The following is a 21,946-nucleotide window of genomic DNA, read 5'->3' as shown; positions in this document are numbered from 1 at the left end:
CCCCGCCCATCTGGCTGGGTCCCCCCAACCACTCTGGGCGGCTTCCAACAAAACACTAAAATACAATAACCTATTAAACATTAAAAGCTTCCCTAAACAGGGCTGCCTTTAGATGTCTTCTAAGTTTGGTAGTTCCACAGGGCGGGTGCCACTACCAAGAAGGCCCTCTGCCTGGTTCCCTGTAACTTGTCTTCTCGCAGTGAGGGAACTGCCAGAAGGCCCTCGGCGCTGGACCTCAGTGTCCGGGCAGAACGATGGAGTTGGAGACGCTCCTTCAGGTATACTGGACCGAGGCCGTTTAGGGCTTTAAATACAGGAATCTTTTGCCCAAACTGGGGCTCAAACCCATGTCCCTGAGATTAAGAGTCTCATGCTTCACTGACTGAGGTTTATTAAGGATATTTATCGCTTTCCACTACCAATATGTCCCAAAGTGATTTACAGCCAGAAGAAAAACATCATAATGGAAATACATATTGAAATCATAATCTGAATAAAAACATCCAATCCCAAATGCCTGGGAGAAGGAAAAGGTATTTTCTTGGTTCCAAAATGATGACCAAGTTGGTGCCAGGCCTCCCTGAGGAGAGGGTTGCTACATGTCAATAGGAGTATAGCATCTAGATCAAGGGAAGTAATAGTGCCACTGTATTCTGCTCTGGTCAGACCTCACCTGGAGTACTGTGTCCAGTTCTGGGCACCACAGTTCAAGAAGGACACTGACAAACTGGAACGTGTCCAGAGGAGGGCAACCAAAATGGTCAAAGGCCTGGAAACGATGCCTTATGATGAACGGCTAAGGGAGCTGGGCATGTTTAGCCTGGAGAAGAGGAGGTTAAGGGGTGATATGATAGCCATGTTCAAATATATAAAAGGATGTCACATAGAGGAGGGAGAAAGGTTGTTTTCTGCTGCTCCAGAGAAGCGGACACGGAGCAATGGATCCAAACTACAAGAAAGAAGATTCCACCTAAACATTAGGAAGAACTTCCTGACAGTAAGAGCTGTTCGACAGTGGAATTTGCTGCCAAGGAGTGTGGTGGAGTCTCCTTCTTTGGAGGTCTTTAAGCAGAGCCTTGACAACCATATGTCAGGAGTGCTCTGATGGTGTTTCCTGCTTGGCAGGGGGTTGGACTCGATGGCCCTTGTGGTCTCTTCCAACTCTATGATTCTACGTCAAATGGAAGTATTCCTGACTCAGACAAACTCAGACAGCCTGAAGAGAAAACATTACTGCCTTCACACTCTCCTTCCAAAGCTGCGGTTACTTCTGTGTCGTCACAAGCAAAGGCTCCTGAAGGAAGCAGGTCCCTTTTAAGGTGGGAGCATTATTCATCACGGGATGCCACTGGCTACCTAGAGGAAACCGGAAACCTACTCAAGGTTTCCTTAGAGCAGTGTTTCCCAACCTTTTTTGGGCAAAGGCACACTTGTTTCATGAAAAAAATCTCGAGGCACACCACCATTACAGCCCCGTGACGTCAGCGCGCAGCGTCACGCCGGGAGGGACATGAATTGCTAGCAAATTACATAATCACCTCCTTGAGGGCTGGCTCATCTTCTCCGAAGGCAGAACCCCATTAATTAACAGCACAGACTCACACCATAGCTAAGACGAGGGGGGAAAACCTCAGTCATGCACAGTCATGCACATGTGGGGGCTAAATGAGGACGAAGACCGGGCAGAGAGCAGGGTTCAAATCACCCCACCTGGCCAGGACAATCCCTGGGTGCTCCCTTGGGCCACTCGCCTGACCCACCTCGCAGGGCTGTTGTTGCGAGGATAACACGGGGAGAACCACGCGCGCCCCCGGGAGCTCCTTGGAGGAGAAAGCGGGCGATGAATGCAATGCACGAAATATATGAGAGGCGACCAGGTTTTGCAGGTGAGGGGCCCCTGCCAGCCTCCGCTTCCAACACCCGGCGCAACGACACCGAAGTTTCCCCCCGGGCTCGGCTCGGGGAGCAGCACTGCTCCCCCCCGGCTCCCCTTCGCCCTCCCGGCTCTCTCTGCCACCCACTGGGGACCCCCCTCACCTGCCAAGTCCGGAGCGCCGGTGGAAGTTGCATGCATGCATGCAGGGCGCCGCGTTGCCATTGCATTGCACTGCACTCCATGCAACGCCTGCACGCATGCATTGCCTTGCACGCACGCCAAGGGGTCTCCCCGCGGTCCGATGCGTTCCCTCCGGCGCAGATGCAGCATTGCAAAAATAAAACCCCCCCGACGCAGCCCTACCTGGGGGGCAGCCTCCGCCTCCGCCGCTCCGCCTCCGCGGGGATCCCCGGGCTCCATCCTGCCGCCCGATCTCCGCGGGGGCGCAGGCAGGCTGCGGGGGTCTGCGCGGAAGAGCCCCTGCCCGCCCGGCCGCCACCGCTGCGCTCATTCCATGGCCGGGAGAAGAGCGCTTCAAACAAAACGCCCGGCCCACCAGGCCACGCTGGGAAACGTAGTTCGCGCACCCCGCGCGGGCACGGAGCCCAAGGGCGAGGGGACTACGGATCCCGGCAGCCCCCGCGCCGGGGACGGAGGGGGAGAGGCCGGGTGCAGGGATGGAGGGACGGGTGGGCGAGCGAGTGAGTGAGTGGCAGCCGCCAAGCCTTGGCCGAGAGCCAGGAAGGGCCTCCCCGGAGGAGGAGGAGGAGGGAGGCACAGAGCGGGAGGGAGGGAGGGAACCCCAGGGGTCATCTAGTGACGGCGCCCCAATCGAAAATTTGACTTAAAAAAAAAATCTTTCGAATTTTTTAATTTTTCCCGCGGCACACTAGGCAACATCTCGCGGCACACTAGTGTGCCACGGAACAGTGGTTGGGAAACACTGCCTTAGAGATTGCTAGCTGTTAAGCAGCATTCAAGGAAGGCCTCTCTAGTTTCCAGGTCCACTGGGAGCTGTCCATGGTGCTAACCACATCCTTGCTTGTCCTTTTCCGAGACCTGACCTCCACTTGTTACCTTGCTTGTGGAACCTGCCCCATGCTAGCCATCCTGGAACCTGAACTCACCATCTGTATTCATGTTTGTGGACCTGTCTTCCTGGAATTTGACCTGGGCTTGGCCGAACTCTGCTCACCAGGCCCTGCCTTGACACAGTGAGCTCAAGAAGCCAGTAGCAGGGATGGGGAGGGAGGAGAACAAATGACTGCTGCCTTGCTCTCCGCATGACCATGGATATGGAGTTAACCACACAGGCAGTTTACAGATACTTGGAGGATGTACTGTGGAGCTGTTACTGCACAGAGGACACACACATCAATGTGGTGTGTGTCACTGTGATCTCTGGTCAAATCTGATTTTCACAGTTCTGTAGCTCTCTAGGGAGTATGCAGGGAAAGGAGAAGCAACCCCACAGGTGTGAAAGTCGCAGGTACTACCCAACAGGTGCCTGGTGATGAGTAATACACACTGTGCCTAGGGCATCTTTGGTTCTGATTTTGCAAATCTGAGAAGGGACGGAGTGGTTGTGTAACCTTCTAAAAAGCAGAGTTTTGATTAAGAAGAAGAAAAGTTTGGGTTTGATATCCCGCCTTTCACTCCCTTTAAGGAGTCTCAAAACGGCTAACATTCTCCTTTCCCTTCCTCCCCCACAACAAACACTCTGTGAGGTGAGTGGAGCAGAGAAACTTCAGAGAAGTGTGACTGGCCCAAGGTCACCCAGCAGCTGCATGTGGAGGAGTGGAGAAGCGAACCCGGTTCCCCAGATTACGAGACTACCGCTCTTAACCACTACACCACACTGGCTCTGATTAGGAATGCAACTCTTCTTCTTCTTAATTAAATTTCTATACTGTCCTTCACCTGAAGATCACAGGTTTACTACACACACCCCATAATCAAGAGAAGTTCTAACAATTCTCCTCACTTCCAATGTTCTTTAGTCATGGAGCAGAGTTACAGCACAATCCTCTGCTCAGAAGTTTGTCCTATTAAGTTCTGTGGGACTTATTCCCAGGTGCCGTATTTTTCGCTCTATAAGACGCACCAGACCATAAGACACACCTAGCTTTTGAAGGAGGAAAACAAGAAAAAAAATATTTTGAATCCCAGAGGCCAGAACAGCAAGAGGAATCACTGCACAGTGAAAGTAGCGATCCCTCTTGCTTCTGGGATAGCTGCGCAGCCTGCATTCGCTCCATAAGACACACACACATTTCCCCTTACTTTTTAGGAGGGAAAAAGTGAATCTTAGAAAGCAAAAAATACGGTAAGTGTGTAAAGGATTGCAGCCTTAGTGTACTGGGAGAAAGAAACCAGAAACCAACTCCTTTTCACTCACCTCTGAAGCCACAAACTGCTGCTCTGCTGAACTTTTCACAGCACAATTCTGTCATTGCTAGCTATGATTTTTTTTCCATTGTAAATTCTGTCTCAGGCTCTGCTAAGACCTGCTATAACTCTTGTGGAATAAGCTCCCTCTATGTCATATTCTTCTTCGGCAGATCATGACTCTTGCTGACATGTTCATTGAGAGAGACTTTACTCTTCCTCCCCCCCTCCCTCCAAATTGGCTGGCTAAATTATTAACACAGCTATAAAGATGGCACTAAATCATTGGCAGAAGGGCAGCACGACAAAATTGCAGCATAATCTCTCATTTCGTTGCCAGATGTCTGTTTGATGCAGATTTTGCTAAACAGTGCGACAATAGCAGAAAACCTGCCTGCAGAAGCAGTGTGCCTGTGCGTGCCTATACATGTACGTATATACAAGAGAGTGAGAGTATGTAAATCTAAAACAGAAGTTACCTGGGTAAGGAGGCATATTGTCTTTCTCTTCCCTCAAAGTGGAGATGGTGCGAAGTCCCATCTGGAGTTTTTCCAGGCACCTGTGGAGAACAGCATAATTAGAGATGACGATCAATTATTCAACCCAGTTACTGACAATGTTTCTCAAAATGATAATCAGAGAACAAATGAGGCGCCAGCATGCCAAAATCAACAAAGAAAAAACGCTGAGGCTCAAGGGGAACCCACATTAATCTTACCACTATTATTAACATTAAATATATACATAGAACAAAAGAGTGCTTGTTTTGCCATTCTTTTTGCAGTCCAGAAGAGATGCCGTCAATTTGTACATAACATGGGGCAACAGAAAAAGACATTCTGTATCCTACAGTATCCAAAGACATTCTGTATCCATAAAAAATAAGAAAAAGAATCAAGAATAATATTGGATGAAGCGAAAGCAGCCATTGTTCATTCTGGACCATCTTAGGACTTGGGCCCAAGATAGCTACTGTATTTTTCGCTCCATAAGACGCACCCGACCATAAGACACACCTAGTTTTAGAGGAGGAGAACAAGAAAAAAATAAATTCTCTCCCTCTCTGCGCAGCGCCCCTTCAGCGAAGCAGCAGGAGAAATGGAGCCCCTTCCATTTCTCCTCCCGCTTCGCTGAAGGGGCGCTGCGCAGAGGGAAAGCTGCGCTGCGCCTCTCCAGTGAAGTGAAGGCAGGAGAGCAAGAGGGATCGCTGAAGCCATGGAGCCTGCATTCGCTCCATAAGATGCACACACACTTCCCCTTGCTTTTTAGGAAGGGAAAAGTGCGTCTTATAGAGCGAAAAATACGGTATATCTGAACTGCGATGCACGCCATCAATAGGGTGCACAAGTCTCTCCAACTCAGTTCTCCAATATTCCAATGGGAATATTGTTGGGGTGACAACATAAAGGAATGTTAAAATATTTTGCACCCCCAAAGTATACCGGGAAGGAATAATCATTAACTGAAATAGCTCAGAACCCACATCTGCTTTCACTTTCCATCTCCTTACAGGTAGGTAGCCGTGTTGGTCTGCCATAGTCAAAATAAAAAAAATTTCTTCCAGTAGCACCTTAAAGACCAACTAAGTTAGTTCTTGGTATGAGCTTTCGTGTGCATGCACACTTCTTCAGATATACAGTGTATCTGAAGAAGTGTGCATGCACACGAAAGCTCATACCAAGAACTAACTTAGTTGGTCTTTAAGGTGCTACTGGAAGAATTTTTTTTTTATTTTTCCATCTCCTTGTCACTCATTTTTTTACGAGGCAGCAGCAGCCTCCAGTGGTACAGCTACAACTATGGTTTGTCAACTCAGACACAATGAAAACCATACGTTAGCACACACCATGGTTTGAAAACCTTTTTGTAGCCATCATTTCTGATTCTGGTTTGCTGGCTGATCTCAAAGCATGACCTGTCAATTCAGCATTCTCAACTGTGGGTGGACATGCTATCTAAACTGAGCCAATTGCCTTATTAATGTGAATAAAATTTGGGCTCTTGATCTCTACCTCCCTCCCTGCCCCTTGCCAGGGCCACAATGACACAAGCTTTTGCTTCCATTTTAAGTTAATGGCAGTTACTTGTTATGGCTGAACCCAGATGTTATTTGTTTATTGACATATTAATAGCCCACCTTCCCCTGCAAAGATCTCAGGACAAAGAACAGTGAAATTACACTTCAAAACGCCAATCTACAACACATTAAGTGCAGAATAAAATTCATATTTCAATCAATCATCAAAATGCAAATGCCTACAAATTCTAGCTGAACATTAAAACTTTCCAAAGGCCAGAGTGATTTAGTCATGCTTTCTCCTGGCATGTAAATGGGAAAGAGAGAGCGAGAGTTGACAGACTGCAGAGGAGTTTCACAACTCGGATATCATGGAGAAGACCCTCTCAGATCACTGCATGATGTTTGACACCCGATGTCAGAATGCAAGACTGAGCCTCCCTAGCTGATCTTAACACACCCAGGCAGGACTATATTTAGAGAGGCATTCAAGCTTTTAAAGTCCCAGGTCATTCGGGACTTGATAAGTCATGACCAATACATTGAGTCAACCTCAAGGGCAGTCCTCCACAGAGCATGTTTCCTACATTTATAACTTGCCATGGGACACTCGACAGAATGCATGTGATTCCCAGGTAACCACTCCATTTGAAACCATGGCATACAATATTGGTTTGTCTCCTTACACCTGCCTTTGCCAACCTGGTGCTCTCTAGAAGTTGTTGGATTCTGACTCCATCAGCCCCAGCGGCATGGCTAAGGCTGATGGGAGCTGTAGCCAAAAAAATAAATAAATCAAAAAATCTGGAGGGACCAGGTTGGGGGAAAGCTGTCCTAAATCACAGTTAATAAAAATGAACGATGATTTCAAGCACTGACATAAGGATAAACCATGGTTAATTTAAAATATAGGTGAGGTATACAAGAGGACCAGAGATACAATAACAATTGGAATAAAAAAATTCCTTCTAGTAGCACCTTAAAGACCAACTAAGTTAGTTCTTGGTATGAGCTTTCGTGTGCATGCACACTTCTTCAGATACTCTGAAACAGAAGTTGCCAGATCCTTCTATATAGTGAGAAGGTGGGGAGGGGTATTACTTAGAAAGGTGGTGGGAATGGGAGATTGGCAGATAGCTGAGATGAGCCTGTTGACGACTCTTAACGACTGCAATAGGTCTTAGAGGAAAAGGCAAGGGGTGAGAAGGTGAGAAATGGCTTAGTTATGTATAATGGGATAAGAATCCAATGTCTTTGTTCAGACCAGGTCTCTCCATGGTTTTAAGTTTGGTAATGAACAGCGGTCGGGAGGGAGGGAAGTCAGGACTCGGCAGAGTCAAAGGGATTATAATGTGACAATAAGGATTGTTGGGGAAAGAATTACATGTTGAAAACAATAAAAAATTATTTGAAAAATAAAATGAAATATATGTGAGGTATGAGCAGAGGCTTATGCATGTAACACTAAACCATAGTTTGCCATTACGACTGAACAAGATCAATGTCTGCTGATGACTCAAAGTATTAAGAGGCTTCTTCAAATGTACTTGTAATTCTCTAGCAAACGCAGGAGCTGCTGTGGCTGGATTCCCTGTTTCTTACATTAGCATGTGTTCCTATCCTGCTACCGCTTGAATCAGCAATTTTATAAAGCAATGTACTAAGAGGCCATTTGAAATATTTTTTCTATTACTTCCACTCTTTGGAAGAGAAAGGGGACAGGATTTAATGTCTTCTCGAAACATTGTTAACAATTTATGTAAACTTATTTTTATATGGTGTTCATTTTGTCTCTGCATATAATGCATAATGCACACACAATCTAAAATTAGCATGTTCATCAGGATTCTATGATTCTACAGGTTAGACTGAACTTCTTACAGTCCTGCAAGTTATGCATAGCGTGTCACGTTTTGCTGAAGACGAGTAAAAGCTACTGTGACAGAAAGGCTGTGTGAAACAAGCTTCACAAAGGTTTGTTCCTCTGTACAGTGGTACCTCGGGTTAAGTACTTAATTCGTTCCGGAGGTCCGTTCTTAACCTGAAACTGTTCTTAACCTGAAGCACCACTTTAGCTAATAGGGCCTCCTGCTGCTGCCGTGCCGCCAGAGCACGATTTCTGTTCTCATCCTGAAGCAAAGTTCTTAACCCGAGGTTATTTCTGGGTTAGCAGCGTCTGTAACCTGAAGCGTATGTAACCTGAAGCATATGTAACCTGAGGTACCACTGATCTACAGGCTATAATACATGAGCAGTTCAAACAGTCAAACAGAGTAACTGGCTGCACCTTAAGGCAAATAGGAAGACCTCTAACTCTCTCTCTCTGACCACACACCTCTACACCACCCACTTACTGCTGGACAGGTTTCCCTTTTAAACCGATGACAGCCAATCAACTGACAGCACATTACTGCTGAGTCGTTCTGACGCAGCACTTCCATAGAAAGTATTGCAGGCTGATTGCATCAGCCAGTTGCATCATCCAGCAAACTCAAGCCTGCAGACTTACTATCTCACACAGCATTCTGTGAATCCCGACAGTCTCTGCTAGCCAAATTCCCAAAGAACTGAGATGGAAGGCCGAGGCTCTGCTGCTTACCACACAAGTCCAGGGCAACAATGATCAGGGAGGGGAGCATCTTTTCTCCTTGTAGAACAGCCTTTCTCAACCTGTGGGTCCCCAGATGTTGTTGAACTACAACTCCCATCACCCCTACCTAGCATGGCCAGAGCTCAGGGATGATGGGAGTTGTAGTCCAACAACATCTGGGGACCCACAGGTTGAGAACTGCTGTTGTAGAACTTGCAGGGAAGTTCCGTCAACGTACATTCCCATATGTGAGGCTGCAAAGAGCCCAGGAAATAGAGGTGTAAGAGAAGAAGCTTGGGACCTTCTTCCTCAGAAGTCTCCGAGACAAAAATGCATCAGGATTAGGGTTAACAGAGTTATCAAACCTTTGCTCCGATTCAGTCAGTCTTGTTAAACAAGCCACATTCCATCCATTCATTTAATTCCTTGCATTTCACAATTCCCAGCAGCCATGGCTGTTGCTTTGGAGATATGCAACCAAGAGGTGCATTCACGAACCTGCATTTCAGGACCTTGTGATGTTCCATCTTTGAATTTATGGTCATGTCGTGGAACGATGACACCAGAAGGCATGACAATAGGAGTTTGTTAAGAAATCTGATTGCATTCTACAGGGTTTGGACCAGGGCGATGGAGTTACTATGGAGTTATTCTTTCACTATAAAAAGTAATCGTGCTTGCTTATTGTATTCATGGCATGCTCCACAAATCCAAAGCTCTCCAAGGAGTGTTTAGGAGTCCTTTATCGCTTTGATGATCAAGGTGTACTCCACCATGAGATGACACTATTTTTATACCATTATTTATTATCCATCATTTTGAGAAGAAGATCAGGGTGGCTTACATTATACCCTCACAACAGCCTGTGACATGGGTTAGAATAATAGAGTTGTGAGGGACTCTGTAGATCATCTAGTCCGGGGGTCAGAAGACTTTTTCAGCAGGGGGCCAGTCCACTGTCCCTCAGACCTTGGGGGGGCAGACTATTTTTTTTGGGGGGGGTAATGAATGAATTCCTATGCCCCACAAATAACCCAGAGATGCATTTTAAATAAAAGCACACATTCTACTCATGTAAAAACACTAGGCAGGCCCCACAAATAACCCAGAGATGCTTTTTAAATAAAAGGACACATTCTATTCATGTAAGAACACACTGATTCCCGGACAGTCTGCAGTCCAGATTTAGAGGGCAATTGGGCCGGATCTAGCCCGTGGGCCTTAGTTTGCCCACCCATGATCTAGTCCAACCCCCTGCAATGCTGGCATATGCAGCTGTCCCTTCCGGGAATCGAACTTGCAACCTTGGTGCTTATCAGCACCACGGTCTAACCAACTAAGCTGTCTGAGCTACCAAGCCATTCAGTGAGCTGAGCAGACAAATGGCTGAGCAGACATTTAAACCCAGGTCTCACAAACTGATGTCCGGCACAATATCCACTGCACCAGAAAGTAGCCTTTTAGTCTTTTCAGATGGGGAGTCCATCCTTCACCCCAACCTGCTACTAGTTATCTAGTTTTCAGTTATAGAAGCCCAACTTTCTGCTGCCTTTCTCCTTCATTTCCCACCATCTTCCCACTGTATACTATGTTTCCCATATTCTTTAAGAAAAAAACCCTAAGGGACTTAAAAGAAAAGGAACAGTTGTGTACCTGGTGTCACCCAACCCAAGGTTGTCTCACAACACAGCTTTGGGTCCCCAACCCTCTAGCTTATTGTATTGTATTGTATTGTATTGTATTGTATTGTATTGTATTGTATGTATGTATAAATAAATAAATAAATAAATATTTATATCCCGCCCATCTGGCTGGGTTTCCTCAGCCACTCCTGGCGGCTTCCAACAGAACACTAAAATACAATAACCTATTAAACATTAAAAGCTTCCCTAAACAGGGCTGCCTTCAGATGTCTTCTAAAAGTCTGGTAGTTGTTGTTCTCTTTGACATCTGCTGGAAGGGCGTTCCACAGGGCGGGCGCCACTACCAAGAAGGCCCTCTGCCTGGTTCCCTGTAACTTGGCTTCTCACAGTGAGGGAAATGCCAGAAGACCCTCGGCGCTGGACCTCAGTGTCCGGGTAGAACGTTGGGGGTGGAGACGCTCCTTCAGGTATACTGGACCGAGGCCGTTTAAGGCTTTAAAGGTCAGCACCAACACTTTGAATTGTGCTCGGAAACGTGTTCATTATATATATTTATATGCTACCTTTATCTTTCAAGGAGCTCAAAGTGAGTCTCCTCTTCCCCATTTCATCCTCACAATGACCCTGTGAGGTAAGTTAGGTTAAGTGAGATGGTGAATGGCCCAAAGTCAGCCAGTGAGCTTCATGGCTGAGTGGGGATTTGAACCCCTGGTCTCCCAGGTCACAGTCCAACACTCTAACCATTACGCCACACTGTACTCCAATGCGCTGCACCTCGCTGGCTCTGTGTTTTAACATAATCTCGACTGAGATTCAGAAAATCAGCATCCTGTGTCTTTTTCTTTCTTCTTCAGTTTTTTCGCCAGAAAAACAACAGGTGTTTCAGGGAGGGAAAAACAACGATAAACGCTGCTCCTTGCCGTCATACTTGTAATTTAAGCAGTTAATATTACTTTAAATAAATGGGAACTCTGGTGACAGAACAGACCAGCCTGGAAAACTGTACTTATTCTTGTTTTGTGGGAAAAAGAAACGAGTCCATACTCCTGGAGCCAAGGAAATAGAAAATAAATACTGCTATCTGCTTGATCAGGAATGCCCAATTAATAACATGCCGCTTCGAGCGATCTGCAAGGAAAAGGATCTCCAAAGCCGCTAATTACATATTCTAAACCAGAACAGTTGTTTGAGGATGGCGGTGATGAGTTCTCAAATCCACCAAGAATAAGAAGTCCATTAGTGTACAGAAATACTAAAAAACAACTGTGAATTCATGGTTGTTTACTGAGGCAAGCCCACACAGCTGCCTTGCAAGGGAAAAAGTACTTGCATTACACGTGTGCCTTGTAATAGGCTGTACCATCCAATTTCTGATTGTTTCTTTCAGAGGAAAAAGAAGGGATGGAAGGAGGGGAAAATATCCCCCTGCCAGTTCTGTTTGTGTATGTGCTCTGAGATACAGTTGCCATAGAAACTGGTTGTGGATACAGCCTTACCAAATTTGGCTCTGCAAGGCTGATAGATTCTTTAGTGAGGGTGAACTGGGAAGTGAGCTCAAAGAGCAGACTAAGGTTCAGCGTCTCTCATTATTAGAGGCTCAGCTAAGCCCTTCTACCCCTCACCATCTGTCTAGACACAAGTCGAGATGTTACGCCGGCGAATCAGGAGTGAAGGAGAGACTATCTGACCTGATAGAGGACGGGGAAAACACACAATAACTTAGGGAACCGGGAGCGCCTGTCAAGTCAGGCTGCCATTATAGCTACTTGTGCTAGTAACTGATTTTCACATGGGGCCTTCTTACCCAAACAATTTTATCTTTGAGGTAGAGGTCACCCATGCAAGAGATATTAGCATAATGAGTTTAGGAGATCTCGTGTCGTTTTCTGAAAACTTTTCCTTCCTTGCCTGATTCAAACCACAACTAAACCGTCCTTTGTTGCAATTTCCCTGCTAAATGCGTATTTTACAGAAGGCCCCACTTCAGGTTGATAAACCCCAGGAGAGAAGTGTGGCTAATATGAAATATCATTTGTGGAACTTTTAAGTATTTTAATTTTTTACAATCTCTTACTGCTCTCATCATCATAACTGCAGTGTTATTCCAAAGAGCCTGTTTTTTTTTAAAGCAACAAACTGATTCCACCCCACCCCAAACAGCCAAACAGTTCCTGCTGAAAGTGAATCTTAGCGGATGTAAAGATACTATTCTCATTTGTACAGAATGCAGCAGAAACACTAGGCATGGGAAGCCTTGAAGTTTACACTGACACACTTGACTGGATTGGAAAAAAAGCAGTTATCTCAGGAAAATGGGTTGGGCTCCTCTGGGGAGAACACAGCAAAAGTCTGGGTCTGCTACAAAACCTGTTCTCATGTTTTTATTTATTTCTTTGCTCAGCTCTTGCAAACCAGTGGTTCCAAAGTATTTGAATCTAAGTGGAACTAAAGGTGCTCAAACCCAGGTAAAGGTAAAGGGACCCCTAACCATTAGGTCCAGTCGTGACCGACTCTGAGCTGGACCATAAAGAAGGCTGATCACTGAAGAATTGATGCTTTTGAATTATGGTGCTGGAGGAGACTCTTGAGAGTCCCATGGACTGCAAGAAGATCAAACCTATATATTCTTAAGGAAATTAGCCCTGACTGCTCACTGGAAGGACAGATCCTGAAGCTGATGCTCCAATACTTTGGCCACCTCATAAGAAGAGAAGACTCCCTGGAAAAGACCCTGATGCTGGGAAAGATGGAGGGCACAAGGAGAAGGGGATGACAGAGGATGAGATGGTTGGATAGTGTTCTTGAAGCTACCAGCATGAGTTTGACCAAACTGCGGGAGGCAGTGGAAGACAGGAGTGCCTGGCGTGCTCTGGTCCATGGGGTCACGAAGAGTCGGACACGACTAAACAACTAAGCAACAACAATATTTTCAGTCACATGAGCTGCACTTGCAGTCAAAAGGTTACTACCCTAATAAGAACAGGATCTCAGATTAAGTACCGCTTGCAGTTTGCAAACTAGTTCAGAATTCTTCCTTACACTGCACAAAATTGCTAAAGTAAGGGCAGTTACGGACGTTTAGGGAAGAAACCAGTGTTTCTCTACTTGAAAACGTCACCAAAATGGAAAAAGGTGAGGAAGGCCTGCAATAAACAAGTATCTCCCCACACTATCCATACTTAGCAGAAATCAGGCAAATTGTGCAACCTTGCAGAGTGAGGAGATGGTTCCACGCAGTTCATAAGAATATCCATGCACATGCCGAAATTCTGGCTCAGGCAAAATATCTTAGGAATTCTGAAGTAACTTAGAAAGGAATATTATCCTACCTAAATTGGCAGTTTCCAGATGTTTCAGTGCAGAATGCATTGGTTAGATGTATAGTATTATATATTATATTATTTGCTCAAATAACCCCAAGTTCATAAGTGTGTGTTTGGGGGAAGGAACTTGGGGGGGGGGAGGCCTCTTTCTAGAGCACAGATTTCCCAGTAGTGGGGCAGAACCTGCCAGAGGGTTGTGAAATCTTTGCCAGACTTCTGCTAATTCACGTTGAAGAACACAAGCCCGGAGTTTGAAGGAGCTTTCTTCTGAATGAGGGGGTTGTATTGGCAGGTTGAACCTGAACAAAAAGAAAATTTCTGTGGGTGAATCGTCTCGGTAAGAAGAAAGGGAGTCTCCGACGTGTGTGCAGGGAAAAGACTGTTGGCCACAGCTCATTAAAATCAATTTTGTAACCCAAGAAGTCTCTGATACTGGCCTGCTATTCATCAAGTGCTCTTTGTTTTAGTAATTTTAAAACAACATTTACAGAACAAAGGGGCATGCTTTTTGCATTTTAAAATTTTTAAAATTTTGCATTTTAAAAACTGCAAGAAGATCAAACCTCTCCATTCTTAAGGAAATCAGCCCTGAGTGCTCACTGGAAGGACAGATCCTGAAGCTGAGGCTCCAATACTTTGGCCACCTCATGAGAAGAGAAGACTCCCTGGAAAAGACCCTGATGTTGGGAAAGATGGAGGGCACAAGGAGAAGGGGACGACAGAGGACGAGATGGTTGGACAGTGTTCTTGAAGCTAACAGCATGAGTTTGACCAAACTGTGGGAGGCAGTGGAAGACAGAAGTGCCTGGCATGCTCTGGTCCATGGGGCCACGATGAGTCGGACACAACTAAACGACTAAACAACAACACATATGTAGCCGGTGTATGTTGCTGCTGCACACGTGGAAGAACGCATTTGTGGTAGAAATAAAAATCTATCTGGAAGCACTCCAACACATTTATTACGGCATAAGCTTTTGCAGATGAATTTATTACCTTGGTGGGCAAACTTCTTAGGGCACTAAGCTCCCCGAAGCAAGGTAGCTATAATATCTCGCTATAAGCCCAACATTCTGCTTCAGTTCAAATAATTATTGGTTGTTGCCCTGGATTCTGCAAAAGCAGAAAAGAAGGACCCACAGGTGGCAGACAATGCCACAGGCAAAATGATTAGGATTAGCATTCAGATCCGGCAGGATGATAACTGCTGGCCTCTCAAGCCAGGCCAACTTGTTTTCTGCATGATTAATACTACTCCTCTTGAGTATCATTTCAGCCCTGCAGCCATTTTCAGCAGCAGCCAGTTTTATTATTGGGGCACTAAGACTTTTTTTTGGGGGGGGAGGATAAAAATTGCTGCTTTTTTGGGGGGGTGAGGAGGATGAGATGCAGTGATGCCTCGACACCATTTAAAGATAATAAAATAAGAATAATAAAATGGCAATTGAGCCGAAGCAGATATTGAAGAAGTAAGAAGGGAAGAAGAAGTGAGTGGACGATCAGTCTTGCCGTGGCTTTGTGATGAGGAACAAGAGAGAAACTAGTAAGGTGTGGGAGTCGCGGAGTGCAAGATTCTCGCAATTCCCCCCCTTAAAAGGTGAGGGAATCAGAAATGGATCTCCACTGCACATTATATAATTCAATCCAAGAGAAATGGAGCGAAATAAAAGGGAGGGAGATAGAGAGATGCAGGTGAGAAATGTAAGCTATGGCCCTGTCAACTGTGATAACTATACAGTGCTTTAGCTGAGGCCTGTAATAAGAGCAGGTGATAGTCTGGCTGCAAATAATATCTCACTGCCTGACAATTCCCTCTATGAAATCTTCCCAGAGGGAAAGGGAAAAATACCCACCCAATACAAATGTATGAGAGAAACAACCTGGAGGCTAGTGGAGCAATGATCCATATCAACGGAGGAGGAATGCAAAAAATTATTATGGTGCAACGGCAGCAAGATCACTGAGAGAAAGCTCACCCATGGAGGTTCCTTCTAATTTATTATTTTTTTGGGGGGTGTGCAAGCTAATTTGAGTCAGATTATGTTGACGTTCATTTGAAATTGTTGTGACGTAGGTATACCTAACATTTTCTGAACTGAGTCACTGCAGAACCAGGCTATTGGGGTGTCTGTGTGGTCATTTGTTGTTCACGTTTGTACATTGATTTGTGGGAAGTTAATCCTGCTGTATGGGATGCGGGTGGCACTGTGGGTTAAACCACAGAGCCTAGGACTTGCCGATCAGAAGGTCGGCGGTTCGAATCCCCGCGACGGGGTGAGCTCCCATTGCTCGGTCCCAGTTCCTGCCAACCTAGCAGCGTCAAAGTGCGAGTAGATAAATAGCTACCGCTCCGGTGGGAAGGTAAACGGCGTTTCCATGCGCTGCTCTGGTTCGCCAGAAGTGGCTTAGTCATGCTGGCAACATGACCTGGAAGCTGTACGCCGGCTCCCTCGGCCAATAAAGAGAGATGAGCACTGCAACCCCAGAGTCGGCCACGACTGGACCTAATGGTCAGGGGTCCCTTTACCTTTACCTAATCCTGCTGAACATTTAGCTGGCACAGTCAAGTTTCACAGCACTGTACATCAAGGAGAATGGGTAAGTTGCAGGGTGGATAAAAATCAATGATTTTTTTTTAAAAAAAATAATTTTAAAAAATCGGATTTTTAAAATTTAAATCGGATTTTTAAAATAAAATGCCTTTGGAGGGAAAATCTTTCTAAAGATAAGTTTTCTATTTGAGTTACATTATAGTCCAAAGGCTATCATTAGGAAATAAGGATTTGTTTTAAGTTTTTCATGTGTGCTAAAACTCCATCCAAGTTTTTTTTTAAAAAAATATCGTTTAAACACATCAGTTAACAAGCATGGATACATATGCTATAATGTTATTGTTTTAGTTAAATAAATTGTTTAAATTGTTATTAAGGAAACGATTATTTTTCTCCTTCCAATAAAGTACAGCAGAAAAGTTGTCCATAATTAACTGTATTTCTAATAGTATAACCAAATCAGTAATTTTTGATATACCTGTAAAAACTACTCTGGAAATTTATTATTTAAAAAATGAAACCTTCACCTGGTTGTAAATATTAAGCTGATACCAGAAAGAATGAGTCTTTCGGTAAAAAAAAAAGAAGAAGAAGATTTAAATCAAACTTACTCAGTATGATTTAAATCAAATCCACTCTGGTAAGGTGGTAATTTCAGTAGCCACCTGTAATGGGAATTGGGGTTGCTTGTGCGTAAACTGCAAACTGCTCCAAGCTAGCCGTGTAGCTAAAACTTTCCCCGGTTGACAGCCCTTGAAACGCGACTGTCTTAGTCACTGGCAGAATCCGTCAGAGGGCGGGACCTAAATTTGCGCCAACATAGGAGTTGTTTGACTCCAAGTCTCCTCCTAGATTCCCTGCGTGGAAGCCTTCTGCGCAGCGTGGGCGTGCCAAGCGGAGGTCCTGTGCTCTCTCCGCTGATTTCACTGGAAGAGTCTCTGAGCCTCCCCTCCGCCTTGCTCTCGGCTTCCCCTTTCTCCCTGGTGTTCCCTGGATTTCTTTCCCCCGGGGAAGCTCTCTCTCTCTCCTTGCTAGTTCCCCCCCCTGCATCACTGGAGCGACTTTCCTCTCCTCTTCCCTCTGATGGCAGTTCCCTGACACCACCTATCAGCTGACATAAACACAATGGCAATCCAGACCACTGCTAGTTCACCCCAGGAACCAATATGGTTTCTGTACATACATATCAGGCAAGGTGACCTGATGTCCTTGATCTACAGAGAAATTGTGGTGGAAATGATGTTTCTGCAGCATTTATATCAGGGTAGCTGCCACACGCCCTTGTCTTGTGCTAAAGGTGGATAATAGCTGCCCACAACAGAAGTGTCTTGCTTACTCATAGTGAAACAACTCTAGAAACTAGCTACCGTACAAGTATTTCTGCACAGCTATGTAGTGATAGGCAGCTATTACTTCAAGGTACATAACCTAAAGGTAAAAAGCAATGTGTAGCTTGTCCAGCACTGAAAAGAAACAAAGTTCATCTGCTTCAGCTCCCAGCTCCCTCTGGTACCATCCTACTTCTGCTGTGTTCAAAAGACTCAAAAACACCTTCTGAGAAGAGACTTCCACCTTGGGTGGAACTGATGCTGGATGAAACTTTTATTTAATAATTCTAGGAACGCGGAGAGCAAAAAATAAGCTTCAGTTTGGAGGAACCGGCAAACCTTATCTACCCAGAAGGGCTATAGGGACCCCTGACTATTAGGTCCAGTTGTGGCCGACTCTGGGGTTGCAGCGCTCATCTCGCTTTATTGGCCGAGGGAGCCGGCGTACAGCTTCCGGGTCATGTGGTCAGCATGACTAAGCCGCTTCTGGCGAACCAGAGCAGCGCACGGAAACGCCGTTTGCCTTCCTGCTGGAGTGGTACCTATTTATCTACTTGCACTTTGATGTGCTTTTGAACTGCTAGGTTGGCAGGAGCAGGGAATGAGCAACGGGAGCTCATCCCGTTGCGGGGATTCAAACCACCGACCTTCTGATCAGCAAGTCCTAGGCTCTGTGGTTTAACTCACAGCGCCAGAAGGGCTATAGGCATATGTCTGCCTATTACTCATAACTGCAAGATGTTCCAAAGGCGTGATGAGGAACATATTTTGCAAAGAGCAAATCTAGCCTGGGCTTTCGGACTGCCACAGGTATTAGACACCAAGAAGCCATTGCGCGTAAGGCGAAGCTCTTAAACGCAGAGAGGCTGCTTAAATGTCAGCAACTTCAAATGGTGTTTAAGTACCTCAAGTGTGCACAGAATTGTAGTCATAACAGTGATAGGCATCACTTGCAAACTCCGGGGGTCCCACAGATCTCAAAATAAAAAATAAAAAATGGCCAGCTGCTCTTTTATGTCAAATTGTCACCTTCCCGCCATTGAAAGGTGACATTAGCAACTCTGAGGTGTCTTATTTGCAGTATTCTCTTTCCCTTTGCCAGACACAATAAAGTTGCCCTTTTGAGCAAAGTTTTGCTGTCTTTAGCTGCCCATCCACATTGTGCTCAGGGGTTTAGCTGCAGGCGGCCTCCTGACCTCTCCTCTCCAGTAATCTTCCCCCCACCCAACCCCATGGAAACCTCCAAGCTTCTGATCCAAGTGCTGAAAAAGTAAAGGCATGAAAGGAACTGTGTGGAATTTGCTCTTTGATCTTTGGACTTCTCCTCGCTTGGTTTTTATTTTCCACTTGGGGCGTGTTGGTGGGGGTGGAAATGGAAATAGTTTCTCTTTTTTAAAAAAAGTATCTTGCCCTGTCCACCTAAAGCTACATTAACTCGTGTAAGAAGAAAAAGAACATGTCAAATTCTATCATACGTAAGGGATTACCACATAAACAGCAGCCTTTGTGAACCGGTGTGTTGTTTCCTTTTCGGTACCACGGAAAAGGACCAACCAAACTGACGCCTTTTTTTCTGTCTTTAGATTCCACGACACATTATTTGCTAAACCCTCCAAGGATTGTCCACTTGTCTTTTTATTTAATCAAAAAGGTGCAAATTAAAGTTTCAAACATGTTGTGCTCAATTTGAGAAAGAGAAAAATAAAAGAAAGAAAACAGCGCCAGCGTTTTCTTTACACAGGAGAGGGGTGTGTTTTTGCCATCCTGCTTCTTATGATCAAAGTTGAAACAGTGATTTAGCATTATTATAACACTCATCATTTCTGCCTCTAATTTGGATGGTTTTTAATAAAGCTCCATTGATTCCACTGAATGAAATCCCTCTTGGCAAATGCAGAACACACACACTGATTACTAAATATGCAGCAATTATCATATTGAGCAGCACACTTTAATATCTTATTTATAGACGTATCTGTCTATAATTTGCTTTAATTAAGTTGCATTGATTTTAATGACAGGAGCCATCTCTTGAAGACGGGAGCTAGAGTTATGAGACCCTACCAGCACTGATGTGCCATTGCCAGATGACAGACATTTCATAGTTCTCCTCAACTCCATTCTGCCACTGGTTCTTTCCTTTTTAAGGTGCACCAAGAGAGAGAAGGGGGATTCTTTTATTGCACCAACTAAGTTACACAAAACTAGGTCTGCATGCTTAATCGGCAGATGAATCAAACGGGGCTTTAGTTAATTAATGGAAGGGATTAGAATGGAGATGGGCTATGCATTAAGGTACCCTTGTGGTTTGTTTTGTTGTTTGGCTTTTGTGTGTGTGTGAACTGCAATAGGGAATAAACAAGGCATCATTATATATGTTTTTTTTCTTTTTAACAAGCAGGATGCATCTTCACCTACACCTGTCACAGACAACATACGTACTGCTGGTCCTTTAACCAAGAGACCTAGTGAGCCATGGAAAACTGGGGCTCTTAATGAGAAGTATTGTCGATGAGACATGACTTAAAGATTAGAATAATCCAAAACACGGTTTGCTGCAGAAACGGAACACAGACTAGACTAGCAATTATTTGGTTAAATCTATAAGCAGGGGTGGGGAACCTTTTGTAAGGGGTGAAGGACTCCATTAGGCTCTGTGAGATGCTGCGCTTCATTAACAAGTGTAGGGCAGGACCAGGGGGTGGCAAAATTTTTTAGCTGAGCGCCGGTCCACTGTCCCTCAGACCTTGTGGTTGGCTGGAGAAGTGGCCCGGGGGGGGGGGGAGCTGGAAGAAGAGGCGAGGAGGGCAAGTAGTCCTCCTCCCCACCCCCACCCCCAGCTGCTGTGCTTACCTTCCCAGAGGCTGCCACCACGGCCGCTGCCACTGCTTCTTGTAGGTAGGCAGAGTGAGCTCGTCCGCGCCGCTCTCTGGCCCACAGGAGCACCAGGGCAGTGGTGGTGGGAAGATGAGCAGCGCGAAAGGGCTGGCTCCGGAGAGGGGCTGCTTAAAATGGCGCTCAGCCATCTCAGCCCAGCCCCCTTCCTCCTCTAGGCAGGGCAGGGAGAAGCCAGGAGGAGGGAGGGAGGAGATGCCGCTGCGGTGTGTGTGAGGGAGGGCGGGAAATGGAATGGTGCAGGGAAAAAATGGCGCAGTCCGAACGAACAGAATCCCGACGCTGATCCACGGACAGTCTGCGGGCCGGATCCTGAAGGCAATTGGGCCTGATCCGGCCCACGGACCTTAGTTTGCCGACCCCTGAGCTAGACCCACACAATCACAATCATAGTCACATGAACAGTCACACAGCACCCCCTTCCCTCACTCTCTGAGCAAGATCAGTTGAGTTTACAATGTACAGTACTACAATAACAAGGTGAAAAAGATAATGCAGTTCCACATGTTATTCAATATTATGCAACACTACATTCAAACATGGGAAAGCCTATGTTTCTCATTCTTAATACTACTGATAATTGTTTATTGCTCAAATTGGCTTTTTTTAAAAAAAAATAGTAATTTTGCTTTTAGAAAAAGGGAGAGCAAGATATTGAAAACTGTTAAGGTCTCGCCATAGGTGATGAGTTCAGAAATGTGTAGGGTGAAGGTGGGGTCACATGTGTGCAATCTGGGTGGAAATCTCCAACTCTGATGGGTGCTAACATGTGTACCTGTGGTTGGCATGGTATGTCTCCTGGACAGGGCATAATACTGTGGGAGAGGGTTATTGTTATTGTTTTCTTATTGTAGTATGTATTTTTGTGTTTTATATTGTGAATTGCCCTGTGATCTTCAGGTGAAGAGCAGTATACAAACTAACTAACTAACTAACTAACTAACTAACTAACTGACTTCAAACTAGTTAAGAGTCACTTGTGTGATCTATGTTAACAATGAACCATCAATATTCAATGCGGGTGGCGCTGTGGGTTAAACCACAGAGCCTAGGACTTGCCAATCAGAAGGTCGGCAGTTTGAATCCCTGCGACGGGGTGAGCTCCCGTTGCTCGGTCCCTGCTCCTGCCAACCTAGCAGTTCGAAAGCACATCAAAGTGCAAGTCGATGAATAGGTACCACTCCTGCGGGAAGGTAAACGCCGTTTCCGTGCGCTGCTCTGGTTCGCCAGAAGTAGCTTAGTCATGCTGGCCACATGAAGCAGCCTGGAAGCTGTATGCCGGCTCCCTCAGCCAATAAAGCGAGATGAGTACCGCAACCCCAGAGTCGGTCACG

The 21,946-nt window shown here is 45.6% G+C and overlaps 1 protein-coding gene across 1 annotated transcript in view; it reads right to left on the bottom strand.

Annotated features, from left to right (window-relative positions):
• Positions 1–21,946, bottom strand: part of PARD3B (par-3 family cell polarity regulator beta) — a 622,948-nt gene that overhangs the window by 51,832 nt on the left and 549,170 nt on the right. The window contains exon 22 of the mRNA XM_081200610.1: positions 4,744–4,823. Within this exon, the coding sequence (XP_081056736.1) occupies positions 4,744–4,823 (80 nt within the window). The remainder of the gene's footprint in view (positions 1–4,743; positions 4,824–21,946) is intronic.

This window comes from Podarcis bocagei (genome assembly GCF_964188305.1).
Source record: "Podarcis bocagei genome assembly, chromosome: 1".
NCBI classification, from domain to species: Eukaryota; Metazoa; Chordata; class Lepidosauria; order Squamata; family Lacertidae; genus Podarcis; species Podarcis bocagei.
The sequence above is the reverse complement of the archived record's forward strand: the minus strand, read 5'-3'. Positions and strand labels throughout refer to the sequence as shown.